General features: G+C 41.6%; 2 protein-coding genes across 2 annotated transcripts; one reads left to right on the plus strand and one right to left on the minus strand.

Annotated features, from left to right (window-relative positions):
* Positions 1-1,550: 1,550 nt before the first annotated feature.
* LOC311508185 (placenta-specific gene 8 protein-like) lies at positions 1,551-5,807 on the plus strand (the record flags this gene model as incomplete). Its single annotated transcript, XM_084572869.1, has 3 exons — positions 1,551-1,635; positions 3,164-3,288; positions 5,703-5,807. The coding sequence occupies 3 exons, from the start codon at positions 1,551-1,553 to the stop codon at positions 5,805-5,807; spliced, it is 315 nt and encodes a 104-aa protein (XP_084428995.1).
* A 5,079-nt stretch (positions 5,808-10,886) lies between these two features.
* Positions 10,887-15,704, minus strand: cops4 (COP9 constitutive photomorphogenic homolog subunit 4 (Arabidopsis)). Its single transcript, XM_084571821.1, has 10 exons — positions 15,597-15,704; positions 15,122-15,201; positions 14,857-15,008; positions 14,663-14,766; positions 14,426-14,579; positions 13,190-13,340; positions 12,922-13,092; positions 12,527-12,642; positions 12,163-12,247; positions 10,887-11,366 (listed from the first exon to the last, which is right to left on the minus strand). Exons 1-10 carry the CDS (start codon positions 15,668-15,670, stop codon positions 11,233-11,235), a joined length of 1,221 nt encoding a protein of 406 aa, XP_084427947.1. The 5' UTR covers positions 15,671-15,704; the 3' UTR covers positions 10,887-11,232.
* Positions 15,705-16,982: the final 1,278 nt, after the last annotated feature.

The following is a 16,982-nucleotide window of genomic DNA, read 5'->3' on the forward strand; positions in this document are numbered from 1 at the left end:
AAGGAAATACAAGTATTGGAAGAGGTATTCACATTTTAACTTACAAATATTATTCTTAAGCAGTGATTCCTCACAGGAAGAAGGTTCTGGGTTCTAATCCAGGCCATCTGGGGCCTTTCTGTTCCTCCCACCATCCAAAGACATGCTCGTTAGGTTCATTGGTGATTCTAAATTGACAGATTTTATTTTTTTTAGAAAAAGCCAGGCATGGTCTGATTGCCTGCTTTTAAACTCTTGGGTTAAACCATCATCACAAGACGTGTGGGGGACGATGGAATCAGAAATTTATGTATTTGGTTTGGATGGTTCATACAGCTGGTATGTTAATGTGCGTACGTATTTATTTAAATCATTTTTGTTTTTATTTTACATGGCAGTCTGATGGTGTGAATACTGAGTGTTTCATTTGACATTGTCCCCTGTAAATAGACCCTTCCTGTTAATCACCTGGAGCTAATTGCCAGTGTTGGCTGGTTGGTGCTTTATTAGATTTAATGTGAATAGGTCAAATTAATGTGGAGATGATAAATCCCAGTTAGAGATGAGTGGTAGCAACCAAAGTCTGTATGAAAGGAGGCAAACAGGAGAGAGACTTTTAGATTAAGTATGAAGCTAAAAATTAACCTTTACACAAATTAAACTGCTGTGTCAGTTCTGTATGTTATTGTAGTTAGCTTTGATAAATATTAATTTATGCCCTCAGTGGGATAAATTAAAGGATTATTTTAAAGGATTATCTTAAAGGATTATTTTAAAGGAAGACGAAGATTATCTTAAAGGATTGTCTTTAATATTTACTGTTTGAAAGTTTCTGGGAGTTTATCGTAAAGTTTACACCACAGAATATGTGTTTTGTTTTGTTTCTTTAGTTGGAGTCGGTTGACTGGATGCTCGTTAGTTTTCTCAAACTGAAACTGATCAAAAAAAGACCTTTGGCATAATAGCAGGACGACACATCATATGAGACAAAGTCCATGCTCTTAATTTTCCAGCCATCACTGTTATTTTAGGCTAATATATATATATATGTATGTATAGATAGATAGATAGATAGATAGATAACAAGAATCCATTGCACATATAAGACAATTTCAATTTCAATCAGTTGTATGTTCATCTGAGGTTTACTGGCATCGGATGGGTTGTGATGTGCCTACGCCCAACTTGTACAATAAAAAACCTCCGCACAATAAAACGGTAATTATGTCTACAACAAGCCAGTCACCTACTCCCTTCGGTTATAAAAGCTCCCGCTGCCTCCCAGCCCTGTCCAGGAGCCTCCTCCATCACCGTCCTTCAACCCCTCCGACCATCTGGTAAGATTTACCTCCCGCTTGAATTGCCAAGAAAAAAAAAAAAACGGATAACTTATGCCCCGTTTCCACGTTGTTTGATGTTCAAAAGAGGGGTAATTTATAGATACGTCTGCACCGGGGGGAATGAAAGAGAAGTCACGGTCAGAACCTCAGCGTTAAGGCTCGAGAACGGCGATAAGAAGAATCCTTTTTTTTTTTTTTTTCATCCTGCAGAGAGAAGTTTTCATCCCGACCATGGCTATGACCTACCAACCACGCTCATATGAACCCTCTGACTTCCAGACTGGCCTGTGTGAATGCTGCGACGACGTTGGAACCTGTAAGAACCCCTTCCTCTACTGTTACTTGTTTGTAAAAACTGCAGATGTTACATCCAAGAACAGTTTTCTTGCTGAAGTTTTTGTATTTATAACATCTCTTTGTCGAAGGAGGAACTTTTCCCTCTCCTTCATCCCAGGATCTTTATACCTATTGGAAAGGTTAGTCTAACCATGAATAGACCACTTGACAACTTCTCTCCAATTGACAATTTATGTAGCACGCAAAGAATAGGTACAGAGACTTCAGCTTAAGGTGAAACATTAGAGTGTGGTGCATCCTATCTCGTGAGCAGGGCTGCAGCGAAGCAGAAAACAACCCCATATCTGGTACGATGGAAGAAGAGCACTTCTTCCTGTTTTTAACCTTAACCCTTTAATATCCAACATCTTCCTTTTGTACTTTGAATACTGTACTCCATGTGCAAAAACGTGTTCAAAGGTTTATTTGATAAGATAAGATAGGTTTCTATTTGTCACGTGTACAGTTATAAATAGTACAATGCACAATGAAATGTATTGTTGTACCTGCAGCCAGTAGTAACAACTTATGTTATGTCCTTTCTTATCCTAATTTGTACAGTGTCAATGGGTACCTTGAAAGGCGCTTTTTCTAAATAAAATTTATTATTATTATTATTATAAAAAAAAGTACTACAGTAAAACAGTAGTGATTGCACATAACACACAAGGTAAACAATATAAGTGTAAATGTAAACTAAGAAATATAGAATAAAATATAGACGTAAACTCAAGTGTAAACTTAGAAGGGGGTAGTTCGTATATGTATAAACACACTTACAGTACGGAAAGCAGCTATGTGAGTAAAGTGCAGTGGTATTTAAATCCAGTTAAGGCTCAGAGTTGAGCAGGTGGATGGCATGTGGATAGAAACTCTTCTTCAGCCTCTCAGTCTTTGTCCTCAGGCATTGGAAAACGCCGACCTGATGGCAGTAGAGAGTAGAGAGAGTGTTTCATGGTCTTCTTGGCCCTTAACCTGCAACGTTTGGTATAAATGTCCAGCAGGTTGGGGAGGGGGTTCCTGATGGTCCACTCCGCTGAACGGACCACCCTTTTGAGGGCCAGGAAGTCCTGCCTGGTATGGTTTCCCATCCAGGTGGTGATGCTCCCACACAAGATGCTCTCGATGGTGCAGGTGTAAAAGTTGAAGTTAAAATGAGGCTTTTGACATCAAAATGACTCCAAGTAAATTGATAATTAGTCATTTTCATTCCAGAAATCTATGTTTTTGATGTTATATTACCCTGTAACTCAGCATGGAAATGCAAAAAAATGAACTGTGGCACAAAAAAACCTGAAACATCTTAAACATATTTTTATACAAAAAGAGGACTTGGGATTTTGTTCCCCATCGCTTACTCTTATTATTTCTCTAAAACAAAGCTAAAACAATGTCAAGTGGAGTTGTCTCACTGAATTCATTTCAACATGTCGCTTCTTAATTTCTGCAAAGAAAGCATAGTTGCCAGACAGATTTCAAGACCGTGAACCTTTTCTTTAAATCCTCAGTCTTCTATGGCTGGTGTTGCTACTGCATGCTCGGCATTTCCATCGCCAGCGACATGGACGAGTGCTTCTTGTGCGGTCATTCCATGGCCTTGCGAAGTGTCTACAGGACGAGATACAACATCAACGTAAGAACTTCAAAAAATTTTTAAGTTCACCAAATTAAATTCAAGATGTTTTGGTAGTTTTAAACTGTAATTTAAGATCTGTTTTGGCTTTACACCCTCCAAAGTATGACGTCAAAGCAGTCCGGAAGAATTATTCATCATATGACTAGTCCGGCTGTGTGTAATACTAATTCCAAACCGCATAATTTAAGAAATAAATGGTACCTGGACACAGGGAAGAAGTCGGGAATTGATTAAAAATTATTAAATATTTTCATTCTTCTGCAGTGGATTTGATTCACAACCTGCAGGCTCAGAAACACTTTTCTAAAACAGCACCAAAAAAAAACACAAAAAGCTTCATTCAATTCAATTCAATTCAATTCAAAGCACTTTATTTGTCCCCAAGGGGCAATTAAAAAGGCGCATAGTAGTAGCTTATTCAACAAGGGACAAGAGACACAGTCAACAACAAAAGCAGCACGCATACTGTACAATCAACCAGCACATATTCCACAGGCACACTGCACAATCATACACTGCATACCACATATCGTCATTCATCGCATAGTATTGGTTCTAAAAGTTCTAAGAGTTCTTAAAGTGCTTCCTTAGTGCTTCAATTAAAACAAAGTGCATAAGAGGCAGTTAAAATCATGTGTTCATGAGTCTGTTGTCATTCAAAAGCTGGACAGCCCTCGGGATGAAGGTTGCCTTCCTCCTCTGTGTCCGGCAAGGCGGACAGCGGAGTCTGCGTCCTGACGGGAGCCTCTCGAACTCCTCATGTTGTCCATCATAAACTACCCCATGCTGGAGTTAAAGGGGAACTACTGATTTTTTTACAACCTGGATCATATTTCTGGCATAAAACAAGATCGTTTACTCACCCATATAACTTTGGTGTCGTTTGTCAGATATTTACATCCGCGTATATCCATATAGTGGGAGTGACTGGGGCACCAGAATGCAGCCTCTAAATAACACATTATCTCGTTCATTTCACCAAAATTTTGTAATGGTAGGCTAGTGCTATTCCCCGTTGAGTCTGGAGTTTCCTGTTTCATGGCAGATGATGCGTTATTTAGAGGCTGTTTTTTGGTGCCCGAGTCACTCCCACTATATGGATATACGCGGATCTCAACATCGTCCAAACGACTCCAAATGACACCAAAGTTATATGGGTGAGTAAACAATCGTATTTTATGCCAGAAATAAGGCCTAGGTTGTAAAAAACAGTAGAGACAGGGGTCTACTGACTCTGAAAACCCAAAAATGAACAATTCAGTTTAACCAAATTTTCAGCAGTTGCACGTTCTTCTCTGAAATGCGTCGGACGGATTAAAGTGTTTTCACCTGTAGCCTATACGGATTCACATCGATCTTCCAACCATTTACATTTGACTTACAACCTTCAGGCTTTCCAAAAATATGATAAAAAGCAAAAGTTAGAACACGTACATGAAGTCTCACGTTATCTTTGAACTGCCACTTAATGACCTGGAGAACATTTGGCTAACAAAAAGCACGAACAACTAAACCATAAAGAGCACTGTAGTAGTTTTCTGTTTTCTTTACAGTTTGCAGAATTTTTTGAGATGTTCAGTCACTTCTCAAATGAATCTGAACCCACACAGACACAGGGAGAACATGCAAACTCCACACAGAAAGGCCCAGTCGGCCATAATGGATTAGAACCCAGAACCTTCTGGCTGTGAGGCATCAGTGCTAACCACCACACCACTGTGAACCTGGAGGCAAGAAATGTCCAAAAAATAAGTAAATGTGTGACAGACTCTGATAATAATATTGTAACCAGTTATAGAAAGACTTCTTTAAAATGGCAAATAAATAAATTAAATCTGAAGTATGATCCAGCTGTTGCATATTACAGAAAATGCAAAAAACTTTAAGGAAATAAACCAATAGCTTTAATCGATCATTAAACTAACCACAACACCACTGTGAATCTTGAGGCAAGAAATGTCCAATAAACCGATAGCTCATTAAATGTGAACATTATCATAATGTATTTGTTCTTCTTTGCACTAAAACAAAAAGAAACATTAGGACCTAAAATAACTTTGACCACACCCTGGTTTCGACTATATTCAGCGTGTCTTGCCTCCATTCGGGCTAAAGAGGAAATCATCTCTTCAACAAACTAAAATAACCATAAATGAAGCGTTACACATTATCTTTGAATTTGAATTATGACACGCAAAGCTCATATAGGGTAATTTACAGCCACACCTCTTCCTCGTGGATGCAGGAAAAACTAAATGAATAAAAAACACAGCTACGCGATTGTTCAAATTTCCATGGCCACAGTCGCCCACGCAAATCCAGTTATTACACCGAGCCGCCGAACAGGAGTCTGATAAAGATTTGAGTCATCGTCATTCACCCTCTCACCCTGACCCGCCCTGTGCTCCCAGGGGTCGCTGTGCAACGACTTCATGGTGGTGGGCTGCTGCCCATGCTGCTCCGCCTGCCAGCTCAAGAGAGACATTGAGCGCCGGAAGGAGCAAGGCATCTTCTGAACGGGGTGATGCCAAAAAGATATCACACACACAGACAGAAAAAAAACAAAAACTGATGTATTTATGGAGCTGGAGTGTGACATGCTAACTTTGTGTCTTCCAGAGGCCGTCGTTGCGGCAGTGGAGAAAAGTTGTAAATGTGGACGACAGCGCTGATAAAGCATCAGCTCGGTTCTGATAAATAAAAGTAAATGTAGTTCAGTGCAGCCTCTGTGTTTGTGTTTTGTCAAATAGAAGTATTTTTAATTTGGAATCCTTGATTTCATCTTTGATGTTGATGCACCGAACAGCCACAAGATTAAAACCACCACTAACCCTAACCCTAACCCTAACCCTAGGATAGGATAAGTCTGTGAAGGTTCTCAGTCATCCAGGTCATGGTATAGTCATTCATTCATTCATTCATTCATCTTCTGTAACTGCTTGTCCTGTGAAGGGTCACGGGGGGGGGGGGGGGGGGCAGGTCTCCAGTCTATCACAGGGCTAACACAGAGAGACACTAACAGAGAGACCTAATTTAGAATCACCAATGAACCTAACCAGCATGTCTTTGGACGGTGGGAGGAAGCTGGAGAACCTGGAGAGAACCCACGCAGACACAGGGAGAACATGCAAACTCTACACTGAAAGACCCCAGTCGGCACATGGATTAGAACCTAGAACCTTCTTGCTGTGAGGCATCAGTGCTAACCACCATGCCCATGGTAAATGCAAAAAGAGTTTTTAAAAAAAGGCAACGGGACTTGTAGAGTTTTTGACGCCACCTGCCTCTGGTTCTCCTCCTTCCTTGGACCACTGCAGACCAGGATCAAGAGCTGTAATTCTGGAGATGCTCTGATCCAGACGTGACAGCTTGTTTATGTTTAGTCAAAGTCTCTCAAATCCTAACGTCAGCCCCGAGGACAAAATGTTCAACGTGTTCTTTGATACATCTCCACCCACTGATGGGAGCCATGGGAACCACATAATCAGAGTTATTCACTAGACGGTCATAATTTTATGGCACATCACTAGACGCCAGGTTGAGCACACATTTTTATTATTAGTCATGCTAGCTCTGTGGTGTTTGTCCTCCGCATTCATGGCTGACTTTTCCTCTAGCATCATTATTTTAATAAAATACCATCTAACGTAGAAGTTCACATCAGCCTCAACTGTACTTTGTCCTTTTATTCAAATTAGCTGAAGCTAACTCAGCAAACTGAGACGGGCGCTGGCATTACATAATTCTCCCAATAGCTGCACTAACATGACGGTGGACATAACTTTTTCGTAATACTGATGACAGTCAGTATTATCAGAAATTATCAGAAATGATAAGACTCCCATAAAGTGTTACGGGAAAACTCCCGTAAATTTATTGTTACAACCATCTAATGTTTTACAGCTCAGGATGGGCTGCTCTTTATCGAGGACTGATCATAGTCACTGCAGTGTGTGGCTGTGACGTTCGTTCCTGTTTAGGCTCCTTCGGTGTTGTAAAACTAATTTTAGATGCAAATCTGGATCAAAGTCCAAGCTTTTAGAAATCAACTACTGTTTTAAGCCTTTAACACTCGTGTTAAAAAGAAAGGTTATGTTTAAAAGTCCTCAGATTTCAGAGTCTCCGCTCTAGTTTTGATCACTACTATATTAAATGACATCCTTTAAATTATAAAACGCTGCACCGATTATTGTCTGGTGGCAAAAGTGAAAGCTGATGGGAAAAAGAATAAAAACAAAACCCTCATGCAGCTAAAAACCAAGGAGATGGTAGTGGATTTCTGGAGGTCCAGGCCTCACCTCCTGCAGCCTGTAACCATCAACAGGGAGAGTGTAGAGGTGGTTCAGACCTATAAGTACCTGGGTCTACATCTGGATCACAAACTGGACTGGTCGGCTGATACAGACTCAGTCTCCATTTCCTCAGGAGGCTAAGGTGGTTTAATATCTGCAGGAAGCTGCTGGACATGTTCTACCAGACTATCGTTGCCAGTGTCCTCTTCTACGCTGTGGTGTCCTGGGGAGGCAGCACTAAGAAGAAGGACACCTCACGGCCGGACAAGCTGATCCAAAAGGAGGACTCTGTGGTAGGGACAGAGCTGGAGTCCCTGACATCAGTGGTAGATGAAAGGACGTTGAAGAAACTCTGGTCCATCATGAACAATGTCCACCACCCTCTACAGGACACCATAGTCAGGGAGAGGAGCTGGTTCAGTGACAGGCTGCTGTCTCTGTCCTGCTCCGTGGACAGGTTGAGGAGGACGTTTGTCCCTCAGGACATAAGACTCTATCTATTTCTATATTTCGCATCTGTTTCTCCGGGATCACATTGTGAGAGCGTCGGGAGATTTGATTGGCGGTGTTTGTAGCCTGGTTTTTTGTTTGGCACGGCTTCCCTGGTAAGTGTAGGGGAGTGTCCAGCTAAGTTGCTCACAGCTTATCCTTCGGGCACTCATTTATTATTTTGCCTTTTTTATTTTCTGGAGTAATCCTGGGTGGGGATACAATTCCCTGGCGGGGGTAGGCGTTTCGGAGCTTCTGCTGCCGAAGTTTGCCTTTAAAGCCGCCTCGAGCCCGGCACGCTCCAAGAAGACAGACAGGCTCAGTCTTGGATAGGCAGGGTCTGGGGAAGTTGGTGTATAGTGTGTGTCTGAGTGGTTTCTTTTCCCATCGTGTGAATCTTTGTGTTTTATTACATTGGGGTTGTAGAAACACTAAGAAAAAATGTCTGAGAATTTCAGTGTGGACACGTTTGCAGCTGCACCGTCACTATCTCAGTTAGATGAATGCAGGATGAGTGACTTGCACGAGTTGGCGACTCATTACAACATCTCGGTTTCTCGTAGCCTACGTAAGGCAGAGTTGAAGGCCGCGGTGGTGGAGGCCCTCGTAGAAAAAGGAGTGCTTGATGAAGTCCCATCTGGTTCAGGCGAACAGCAGATCGGTCGTACTCCCAGCACACGGTTTGTAGCTGAGGAAGCGCATGTCACCTTGCCTAAATTTGACCCTATGTCTGTGGAGTCCTCTCCTGGCTCAAGACTTGATGCTCGGGTGAGGGTGCGTCTTGCTCGTCTCCAGTGGGAGAAGGAGAAAGAGGAGAGGGAGTTCCAGCTTCGTCGAGAACTGGAGCTGAAAAAATTAGAGGCAGATACCACAGTGAGAATGCGGGAGCTGGAGCTAAAGGCTAGGGCTAGCCCTGTGTCGGTAGATGTGTCACAGTCATCTAGCACAGGTTTCGATGTCGGTAAAAATATTCCCCTGGTTCCTGTGTTCCGTGAGTCGGAGGTCGAGACTTACTTCAGCTCTTTCGAGCGGATCGCAACTGCGCTGGGCTGGCCACAAGATGTGTGGGCACTGTTGCTACAGTGCAAACTGAATGGAAAAGCCCAGGAAGCTTGCGCCTCCCTTACCACAGCAGACAGCTTGAGTTATGAAAAACTCAAAAGTGCTGTTCTGCAGGCTTATGAATTGGTGCCAGAAGCATACAGACAGCGGTTTAGAGGTCTGAAGAAAAGTCAAAATCAGACTTTTACTGATTTTGCAAGGGAGAAGAGTCTCCTCTTTGACAGATGGTGTGCAGCTTGCAAAGTATGTGATATGACTTCATTGAGAGAACTGCTGCTAGTGGAGGAGTTTAAAAATTGCCTTCCTGAGCGAATAGTGACTTACCTCAATGAGCAGAAGGTGTCCACCTTACAGCAGGCTGCCATTTTAGCTGAGGAGTTCACGTTGACCCACAGGAGCAGTTTTGTCAGGTATGACACATCTTTCAACCGTAGCTCAACTCAGAAGCCTACCTGCCCACCTGTTAGCGCTCCCACCATTAGCGCTCCAGTACAGCGGTCGAAAGGTGAAAAACCATGTTTTTATTGCTTGAAACCAGGTCACTTAATTGCTGATTGTGATGCTTTAAAACGTAGACAGCAAACGGCCCTAGTGCCTCTATGGTTGTTTTGGTGTGTTTGTGCCTCTCTCTCTCCCACTCTCCTCCTCCAGGTGATCGCCCCTCCTCCGACCAGCAGCCGTTTCCACTCAGGTAATCAGCTGATCCTGGTTAAAGAGTGGAGGAGAGGTGCGGCAAAGAGAGAGAGACATGGTGGACCACAGTGGTGGAAGCGTGAGGTTGACTTTGCTTGTTGGAACTCTGAATGGTGAAGTACTGACTAATCTTCTCTGTGGAAAAGACAGTAATCTTTCTTGGTCTTTTGCCTGTGTTCTTTTTTCCCCCCAGGTGTGGTGGCGCTTTTGGTTCGTTTTGTCTTTTTTCCCCCCAGGTGTGGTGGCGCCTTTAGTTTGTTTGTGGCTGTCAGTTCTGGTCTGTTGTGTTTAGTTTCGTGACCAGCTTTCTTAGTTATCATTGGTATTTTGTTTTTGAATAAAGAAACATCCTTTTACACACAGTTATCGGTCTCTGTGTCGCTTTCCTTTTGCCCGGAAACAATTTTCTTTTGTTTTCCTCCCTTCATCCCCTGGCTACATACTCGGGAGGTAACAAAGTGATGAAGCTACTGGACATGAAGCTACTGGACACCGAATTTCCCTCGGGATAAATAAAGTATCTATGCATGAATGATTTATTTCATGGTTACTTCATTTAAAATTAAGTTGTTTTTCCTTCTGCGTACAAAAGGCTCCTCTGCTCCTCAAAGGTGAAACCAAATCAAGTAGAGCTCCCCCTGGTGGCTGGATGCAGTATATGTCATAAGCTCCGCCCCCTCCATGTTAGTGGGCGGGACTATCAAACAATTAGTCACACGTCAGCCAAGCCCTATTATGTAATAATAATATAAACTGTAGTGATTAAGGTTTTACAATGACTACTTTAGTTAAGCAACATTTTTCTAGATATTGGACAAATAATAATAACAATAATAATAAAAAGGCTTGATAAAGATTGTATACACCCTTCTACTACGTTCATGTTCTAATATTTACTTTTGTTTTGTACTTTAATTGTGGTTCTTGTATTTGTTTGTAAGGTAAACCCAATAAACACTAATATAAAAACATTTAGTTAAAAAGTAATTTAAATGGTGACGCTTCTTTGACTTGCCACAGGAGCAGACGATGAACAAACATGAACCTGAACACTTTCTCTCAGCTTTGAATTTATTTTTTTCCTTTATGCGTTTTTTACATGAACCCAGCTCTACAGATGCAGCAGTGTTCTGAAGTTAAAAACCAGAGAACGCAGTGAGCTTAAATACACCATGTACGCGTCTCCTTCGCCGCCTCATTACACACATCCCAACAACTCCACCCGGTAACGCGTGAACAATGCGAAGAAACACTGAGCAAAGAAATAAAAACGGTACAGTCTGAAACATTTAGCCAAAAGAAAAAAAAAAAATGAGTGGATGTTGCTTCGTTACTGGGGCTGCAGGGGATGGTTGGTGGCAGGAAGACAGAACGTCCGGGGTTTAGAGGAGGTGGAGGTGGTGTTTCACTGGGTCATCTGGGCTTCCATAGCTTGTGCTGCCCACTCTGGAGCGGCCCCCCGGATCTTTTCTAGGAGGTTGTTGACTTGGAAACATAGAGACTGGATCTGTTTGTCCCAGGTAGGAAGGGGCTCACGGGCTGAAAGAGAAAGAGAGAGAGAGAGAGAGATTAGAAAGTGAGAGATTAGAAGACGCGTTTCCATCAATCCAGACTGGAGAGGTTGCCCTCTACTGGCCATGGACACACAGTACATCCTGGCCTTTCTGATCAAGATGTTCCAGGTGTAAATGGATCAAATTCCCTTTTGAGCATCCCATCCTTGCCTTATAAACAGATCTGGGAACTGGGATAATTAGGAAAACAGCCACTGCAGTGGAAGCAACAACACTGAGTGATCAATTTCCCAATCTGCATCAGTTTCCTGGAGACAGAGTCAACAAGAAAAATCTTCCAGAGAGGGTTAGAGAGTTTATGGCAGCGGGGTAGAGATCTTAAGGTACCAGCTACCCTCTCCACAGACAGAAAGATTTATTGGACTGAATCCAGTCGACTCTAGGAGAAGACAAGGAAGACGAGGACAGAATTTAGGAAGCAACAGGAGACCAACTCTAGGACATTTAACATCGGATCAGGACTCGGATCAGGGGGAAAAATAAACTTCATTGGGACGTCCCTACTGAACTCTCCAAAATGTCTCCAGAATCAAGCTATTTTAGATTTTCTTTTGTGTAAAAGACATTCAATAAGTCATGCAAACTCTGCAACAATGGCTCCTGAAGCAGAGACTGGGAAAACTACTAGATCACTGGGCCACTGTGCAGACAAAGCTCCTGAGACTAAAGAAAGTTTAGTTTAGTTTGAGCTATTAATGTCAAACACAAGTGACTCTCTCGGTGTTGGAATGAAGATGAACACGCCAGCTTTGCAGACTCACTTTCAAAGTGTACGATGCCGTCTATCTGGTCGATGAAGCCGTTCATGCGTCCTTCAGTGATCATCTGGGAAGCTATCTTCTCAGCCTGGAGACAAAAAACAAACAGAACTGTCATGTCCGTTCAGGTAAAAACAGACATATTACATCTTTCAAATGCAGCTGTATTCGCTAACTCAGAGCATAACGTTAATGTAAATGTAAAATCGTGTAATTTTCTAGGTCTTTATGTGCAGAAACAAACTGCGTACAACTCCTCTAGAGAGTCTCTGAAGAGCTGTCTTCCCTTGCAGGACTAGATATAAATCATTTCCATACAGAGCAGGAAGCTAATTACATCCATTTGTTAAGCCAGTCCATGCCTCACCTTGGCTGGGGGGATTTCCAGCAACGCTCCGAGTTCTTCAAACGTGATGTTGTTGTAGAGTTTACTAGCAGACAGGAGGTTGTGTTCAATCACAGCTCTGTCCAGGATGCTGGACCCTGTAACAGAGGACGGAGAGTAAACTTACTTAAACTTTTCCCTTTAAGAAAAACAAGAGTTCACCACCGTATCCAGAACTTATCCCAATCTTGTCACTTCATCTCGTCTTTTCGGTGCTTTAGGCTTCTACACAAGGAAACCTACTAATTTACATTCATATCAGATGTGTTGCTTCTCATGAAGCTCTAAGGTCCCGTCCAGACCGTGCACTAACATTCAACCTGTGTAACCCGATCGCAGGCTTTTAAACCAAGCCCCGGCGGCTTATGTTGACGTACCGTCCGCTGTGGTCGCTTTCTGGTGGGGCATCAGCATGGCAGCAAACTCCTGCAGCTGGTTCCCTCTGATGATTCGGTCCAGGTACATCTTCTCCAGAATGCCGTAGGCAGCCAGCTGCTGACAGCGCTCGTCCTTAAAGAGAGTGGCCAACATACGAGAGCGCTGCTGACCTGAAACAAACAAAAAAAAAAACAGGCGGAAATTACCTCAGTTCATTTCAGATTATTTCCACCAACGTGAAACTAAACCCATTAGTCCTGGTGGTACCTGCAGAGGCCAATATTGTGCAGTTCAGGGCGTGTTTCAGCGCCTCCAGACGTTCACTTTCGTGGACAATTGACTTATATGACAGCTCGTTGTATCTTTGTGCAGCTTCAATAAACTTCCTCCTGAAATCTAGGACTCTGGCGTAGCACACCTAAGAAGAAGAACAAGCATTGAGCACATGTCCACACAACTACAGACACTGTATTGCAAAGTTTGATATTTTACCTAATAGTAGGGATGTCAAAGTTATACAATGACATAGTTTTCGCGATTTAAAGGGGAACTACTGTTTTTTACAACCTGGACCTTACTTCTGGCGTAAGAGAGGATCGTATACTCACCCATATAACTTTTGTGTAATTTGTAGTCCTTCGGGAGATATTTATATCTGCGTACATCCATATAGTGGGAGTGAATGGGGCACCGAAATGCAGCCTCTAAATAACACATTATCTGCAGCGAAACCCATTCATTTCACCAATATTTTGTTATGATACTCTAGTGCTACTCCCCGTTGAGTCCGAGTTACCCGTTATCATCGTCTGGGCAGATAATGCGTTATTTAGAAGCTGCGTTTTGGTGCCCCAATCACTCCCACTATATGGATATACGCAGATCTAAGTATCTCCCAAACGACTACAAATTACACAAAAGTTATATGGGTTAGTAAATGGTCAGAAGCAATTGGGAAATCAGGAAGCAATGCAGAAGCAACGCTGTGGATGGCAAGTTCAGCCCCAAAGCCCCACCAGATGGCTCTTCCAACAAAAGCAACAACAACAAAGCCACCTTCATTCACAGTCGATGAGAAGTGAGCCACCATTGGAGCACAATGAGTTCTGAAAACCACAGAAAGCTTCCTCTCGCCAAAGGCAAACCATGGCAATGTAGACGTGGCATCTCCTTTTCCTTTTTTTAACATCTTGAGAATCAGCCTAATATTGTTTTGCTACTACTTTAATAATTGGTTTGATAATTAAAGAATTAAAAGTCTACATAGATGGCAAAAAAATACACAAAAATGAGCAGTATCATTATTTTGGATTGTTGAAATAGCTGTCCATTAAATTGTCCAATTAAAAATTTGAAAAATATCCCTTTAAGGTGCATTTAGAACAGATTAAATAAATGTTAAATAATCTGACATTAATCGCTAACATCAATCATGCGATTAATCCTGATTAAATATTTAAACTGACGGCCGTACTTCTTTTGATTCTAAGCGACATCATGTACCTTATAGTGAATCTGCAGCTGCTCATTGGACGACTCGTTCTGGAGCAGCGAGGCTCTGTTGATGTAGGCCTCTGCCTGCACCGGGTCGTCGTCTTCTAGGTAGAGTCGGGCAATTTTCAGATACGTGTCCAGCTTATAGTCGACATTATACTGCCTAAAGGGAGGAAACAAACATGTATTTAAAGACGATGCAATATAACAAAACCAGCAAATCAAACCTGTAGATAGCTGACATACTTCTGTCCCGTTTCCAGGGGAATGCCGACTAAAACCTGGGCAGCGTTTCTCCAGTCTCCCTCCTTTTCATAAATGGTTGCTAAGTGCTGTCGGATCGAGGCTACCTGAGGACGAGTGAGAGCGTTATTCAGGTACGCACTGACGGACAAATCAGAATAGATCAAGGGAAAACGAGAGACAGTGAGGGCGTTCACCTGCTCCTCAAAGGAGATGACCCTCGGCTGAATCTTTTCCAGGGTGAAGTGGTACACTGCTTTCGCCGTGGCGTCCGGCAGGCTGGGCAGGTGTGTGCAGAAATCGGTGAGCAGCTGTCTCGAGATGACGAGACTGACATTTTCATTAACCACTGCAAAAGCGCAGAAGATGACAGTGAGACATCCCGCTTACATCAGAAATACACAACAGAAAATGTGGATGATATAAAAAATAAATTAGAAGAAGAAGGCAGTCAGAGCATACTTGCTTCTACAAAGGCTTTCAATGACTCCAGTTGATCTGCATCCGTAAACTGAATGGCCTTCTCCAAAATTTGTCGATACCTGCATGAGATTTTAGGGGTTAGTGTCATTTTAACTAGCTCAAGTTCGAACTATTTTAAAGCTATGTGCAGTATGTGTAGTTAACTTTAGGGTTGCTACTCGTTAGCTAATATGATTTTTAAAAAATATAAGGTTAACGTAGCCTTTCTGCATTTTATTTTAAATAAAATACTAAATAATGAAATAATAAAACTACATATTAACATTAAAATCATCCGAGACTGTTGACGTTTAAGCTTCCTAGCTTAGCTGTATGTATGGCTAAAGAAGCTAGGTGGCTAACGTTAGCTTAGCTTGGTGCATCACAGCTAACAGTTACAGTTCACGTCCCGACCTGGAGAGGTGAGCGGTTATTATGAGCGTGAATGTAAATGCTAACGATTAGCATCACTCACTTGGCAGCGAGATCTTTATGAGATCCGGTGGAATTCATGAGCTGTGCAAGCTCCTGCCTCACTTCGGCCGCCATTGTCGCCTGTGTCGGAGTGTCAACAAGACCGGTTTCCTCTGCCAGGAGGGGGCGAGACTTCCGCGAGGAACCCGGTAACGTCCGTCCACCAGCCACAGAGGCGCGTTCCTGCAGCCGCGGGAGTGCGCACAAAGAAAGCTTCTTCTTCTTCTTTTTCTTCTTCTTCTTCTTTTCTTCTTCTTCTTCGAACTTAATTATTTTAAAACGCCCTCTTTTAATGTTATTTGCGTACTTTGTTTATTTTAAATTTTATTTTATTTTATTTTTTAATATATGTATTGCACCAAACAACAAGAAAAATTACATGTATATCTTTATAATATAAAATAATATAATATAATTATTCTCTGTTTTTTCTTATTTATTTGTATTTGCACGAATGTATTACATGTTTGTATATTTAAAGCACGATGCTTTTATTTCTACCATTTATTAAAGTAGTTGTGGTAGTAAAATAATATCAAGTTGATTCTCTGTTTGACATGTACATGCAGAGTTTATGTATTTTTTTCATTTAGTAAATTATTATCTTTTGTTTTGATTGAATTGCAATAATAAATAAGAATCAGAGTCAGCTTTATGTCACCCTGTACGACACATACTAGTAATTTGACTTTCAGGTTTGACTCTCAAATAATAAGAAAGAATGGGGGCTATATACAGGTGATGTGGACGGACTATTATATACAAGATAAAGTTTGTGTGTAAATACGAGCAAAATAAATAAGTATATATCTATATGTACATGTGGCAGCTGGTAATTAAATTGTATGATCTGTTTGAAGGTTGTACTTTGTGGTGCTGTTAAATTATATTGAATTAAACTCAGTGTTTCTGTTATTTAGCCTATCCCACTGACCAAAATGGGGTTGGCAAAACAATAGTTCGACAAACCATAACTGGAAACACAGTTGGATCAACAGCTCTCTCAGTTATTTCTAAACAAAAGCTGAAAACCTGGAGTGCAGGACTGTTATATCGGAATGTATTAATTTTCACCAGTGAGTATATATTGTTCGTTTGCAATAACGAACAAAAAAAAGAGCAGATCAGTGCAGTAAACTGTAAATAATATGTGACAAATACACAATTTGTAACCGAAAAGATGAAAAATTGTTTTAAAATCAGGGAAGACAAACAGAAAATACATTTTAAATAACATATTACATACCCTTTGAGTGGATTAAAATAATGCTAACTTAATTTACTTTAATACTTTTGTGTTAGTTTAAAATAATGTTTGATTTACTAAACTAAACATGGGTGACGTTGTCGCCAAAGCTGCGCTGTACCTTTAAGGGTTGCGTCACGG

Source organism: Chelon labrosus (assembly GCF_963514085.1).
Source record: "Chelon labrosus genome assembly, chromosome: 22".
Taxonomy (NCBI): domain Eukaryota; kingdom Metazoa; phylum Chordata; class Actinopteri; order Mugiliformes; family Mugilidae; genus Chelon; species Chelon labrosus.

What these genes read in the sequence shown, in the direction of transcription:
- cops4 (XM_084571821.1), bottom strand. Translation starts at nt 15,670, where the DNA reads ATGGCGGCCGAAGTGAGGCAGGAGCTTGCACAGCTCATGAATTCCACC. An exon ending in CCCCTGGAAACGGGACAGAA is followed by an intron (nt 14,580 to 14,662) that starts GTATGTCAGCTA and finishes TCCTCCCTTTAG; the next exon opens with GCAGTATAATGTCGACTATA. An exon ending in TGGAAATCCCCCCAGCCAAG is followed by an intron (nt 12,248 to 12,526) that starts GTGAGGCATGGA and finishes TTTTGTCTCCAG; the next exon opens with GCTGAGAAGATAGCTTCCCA.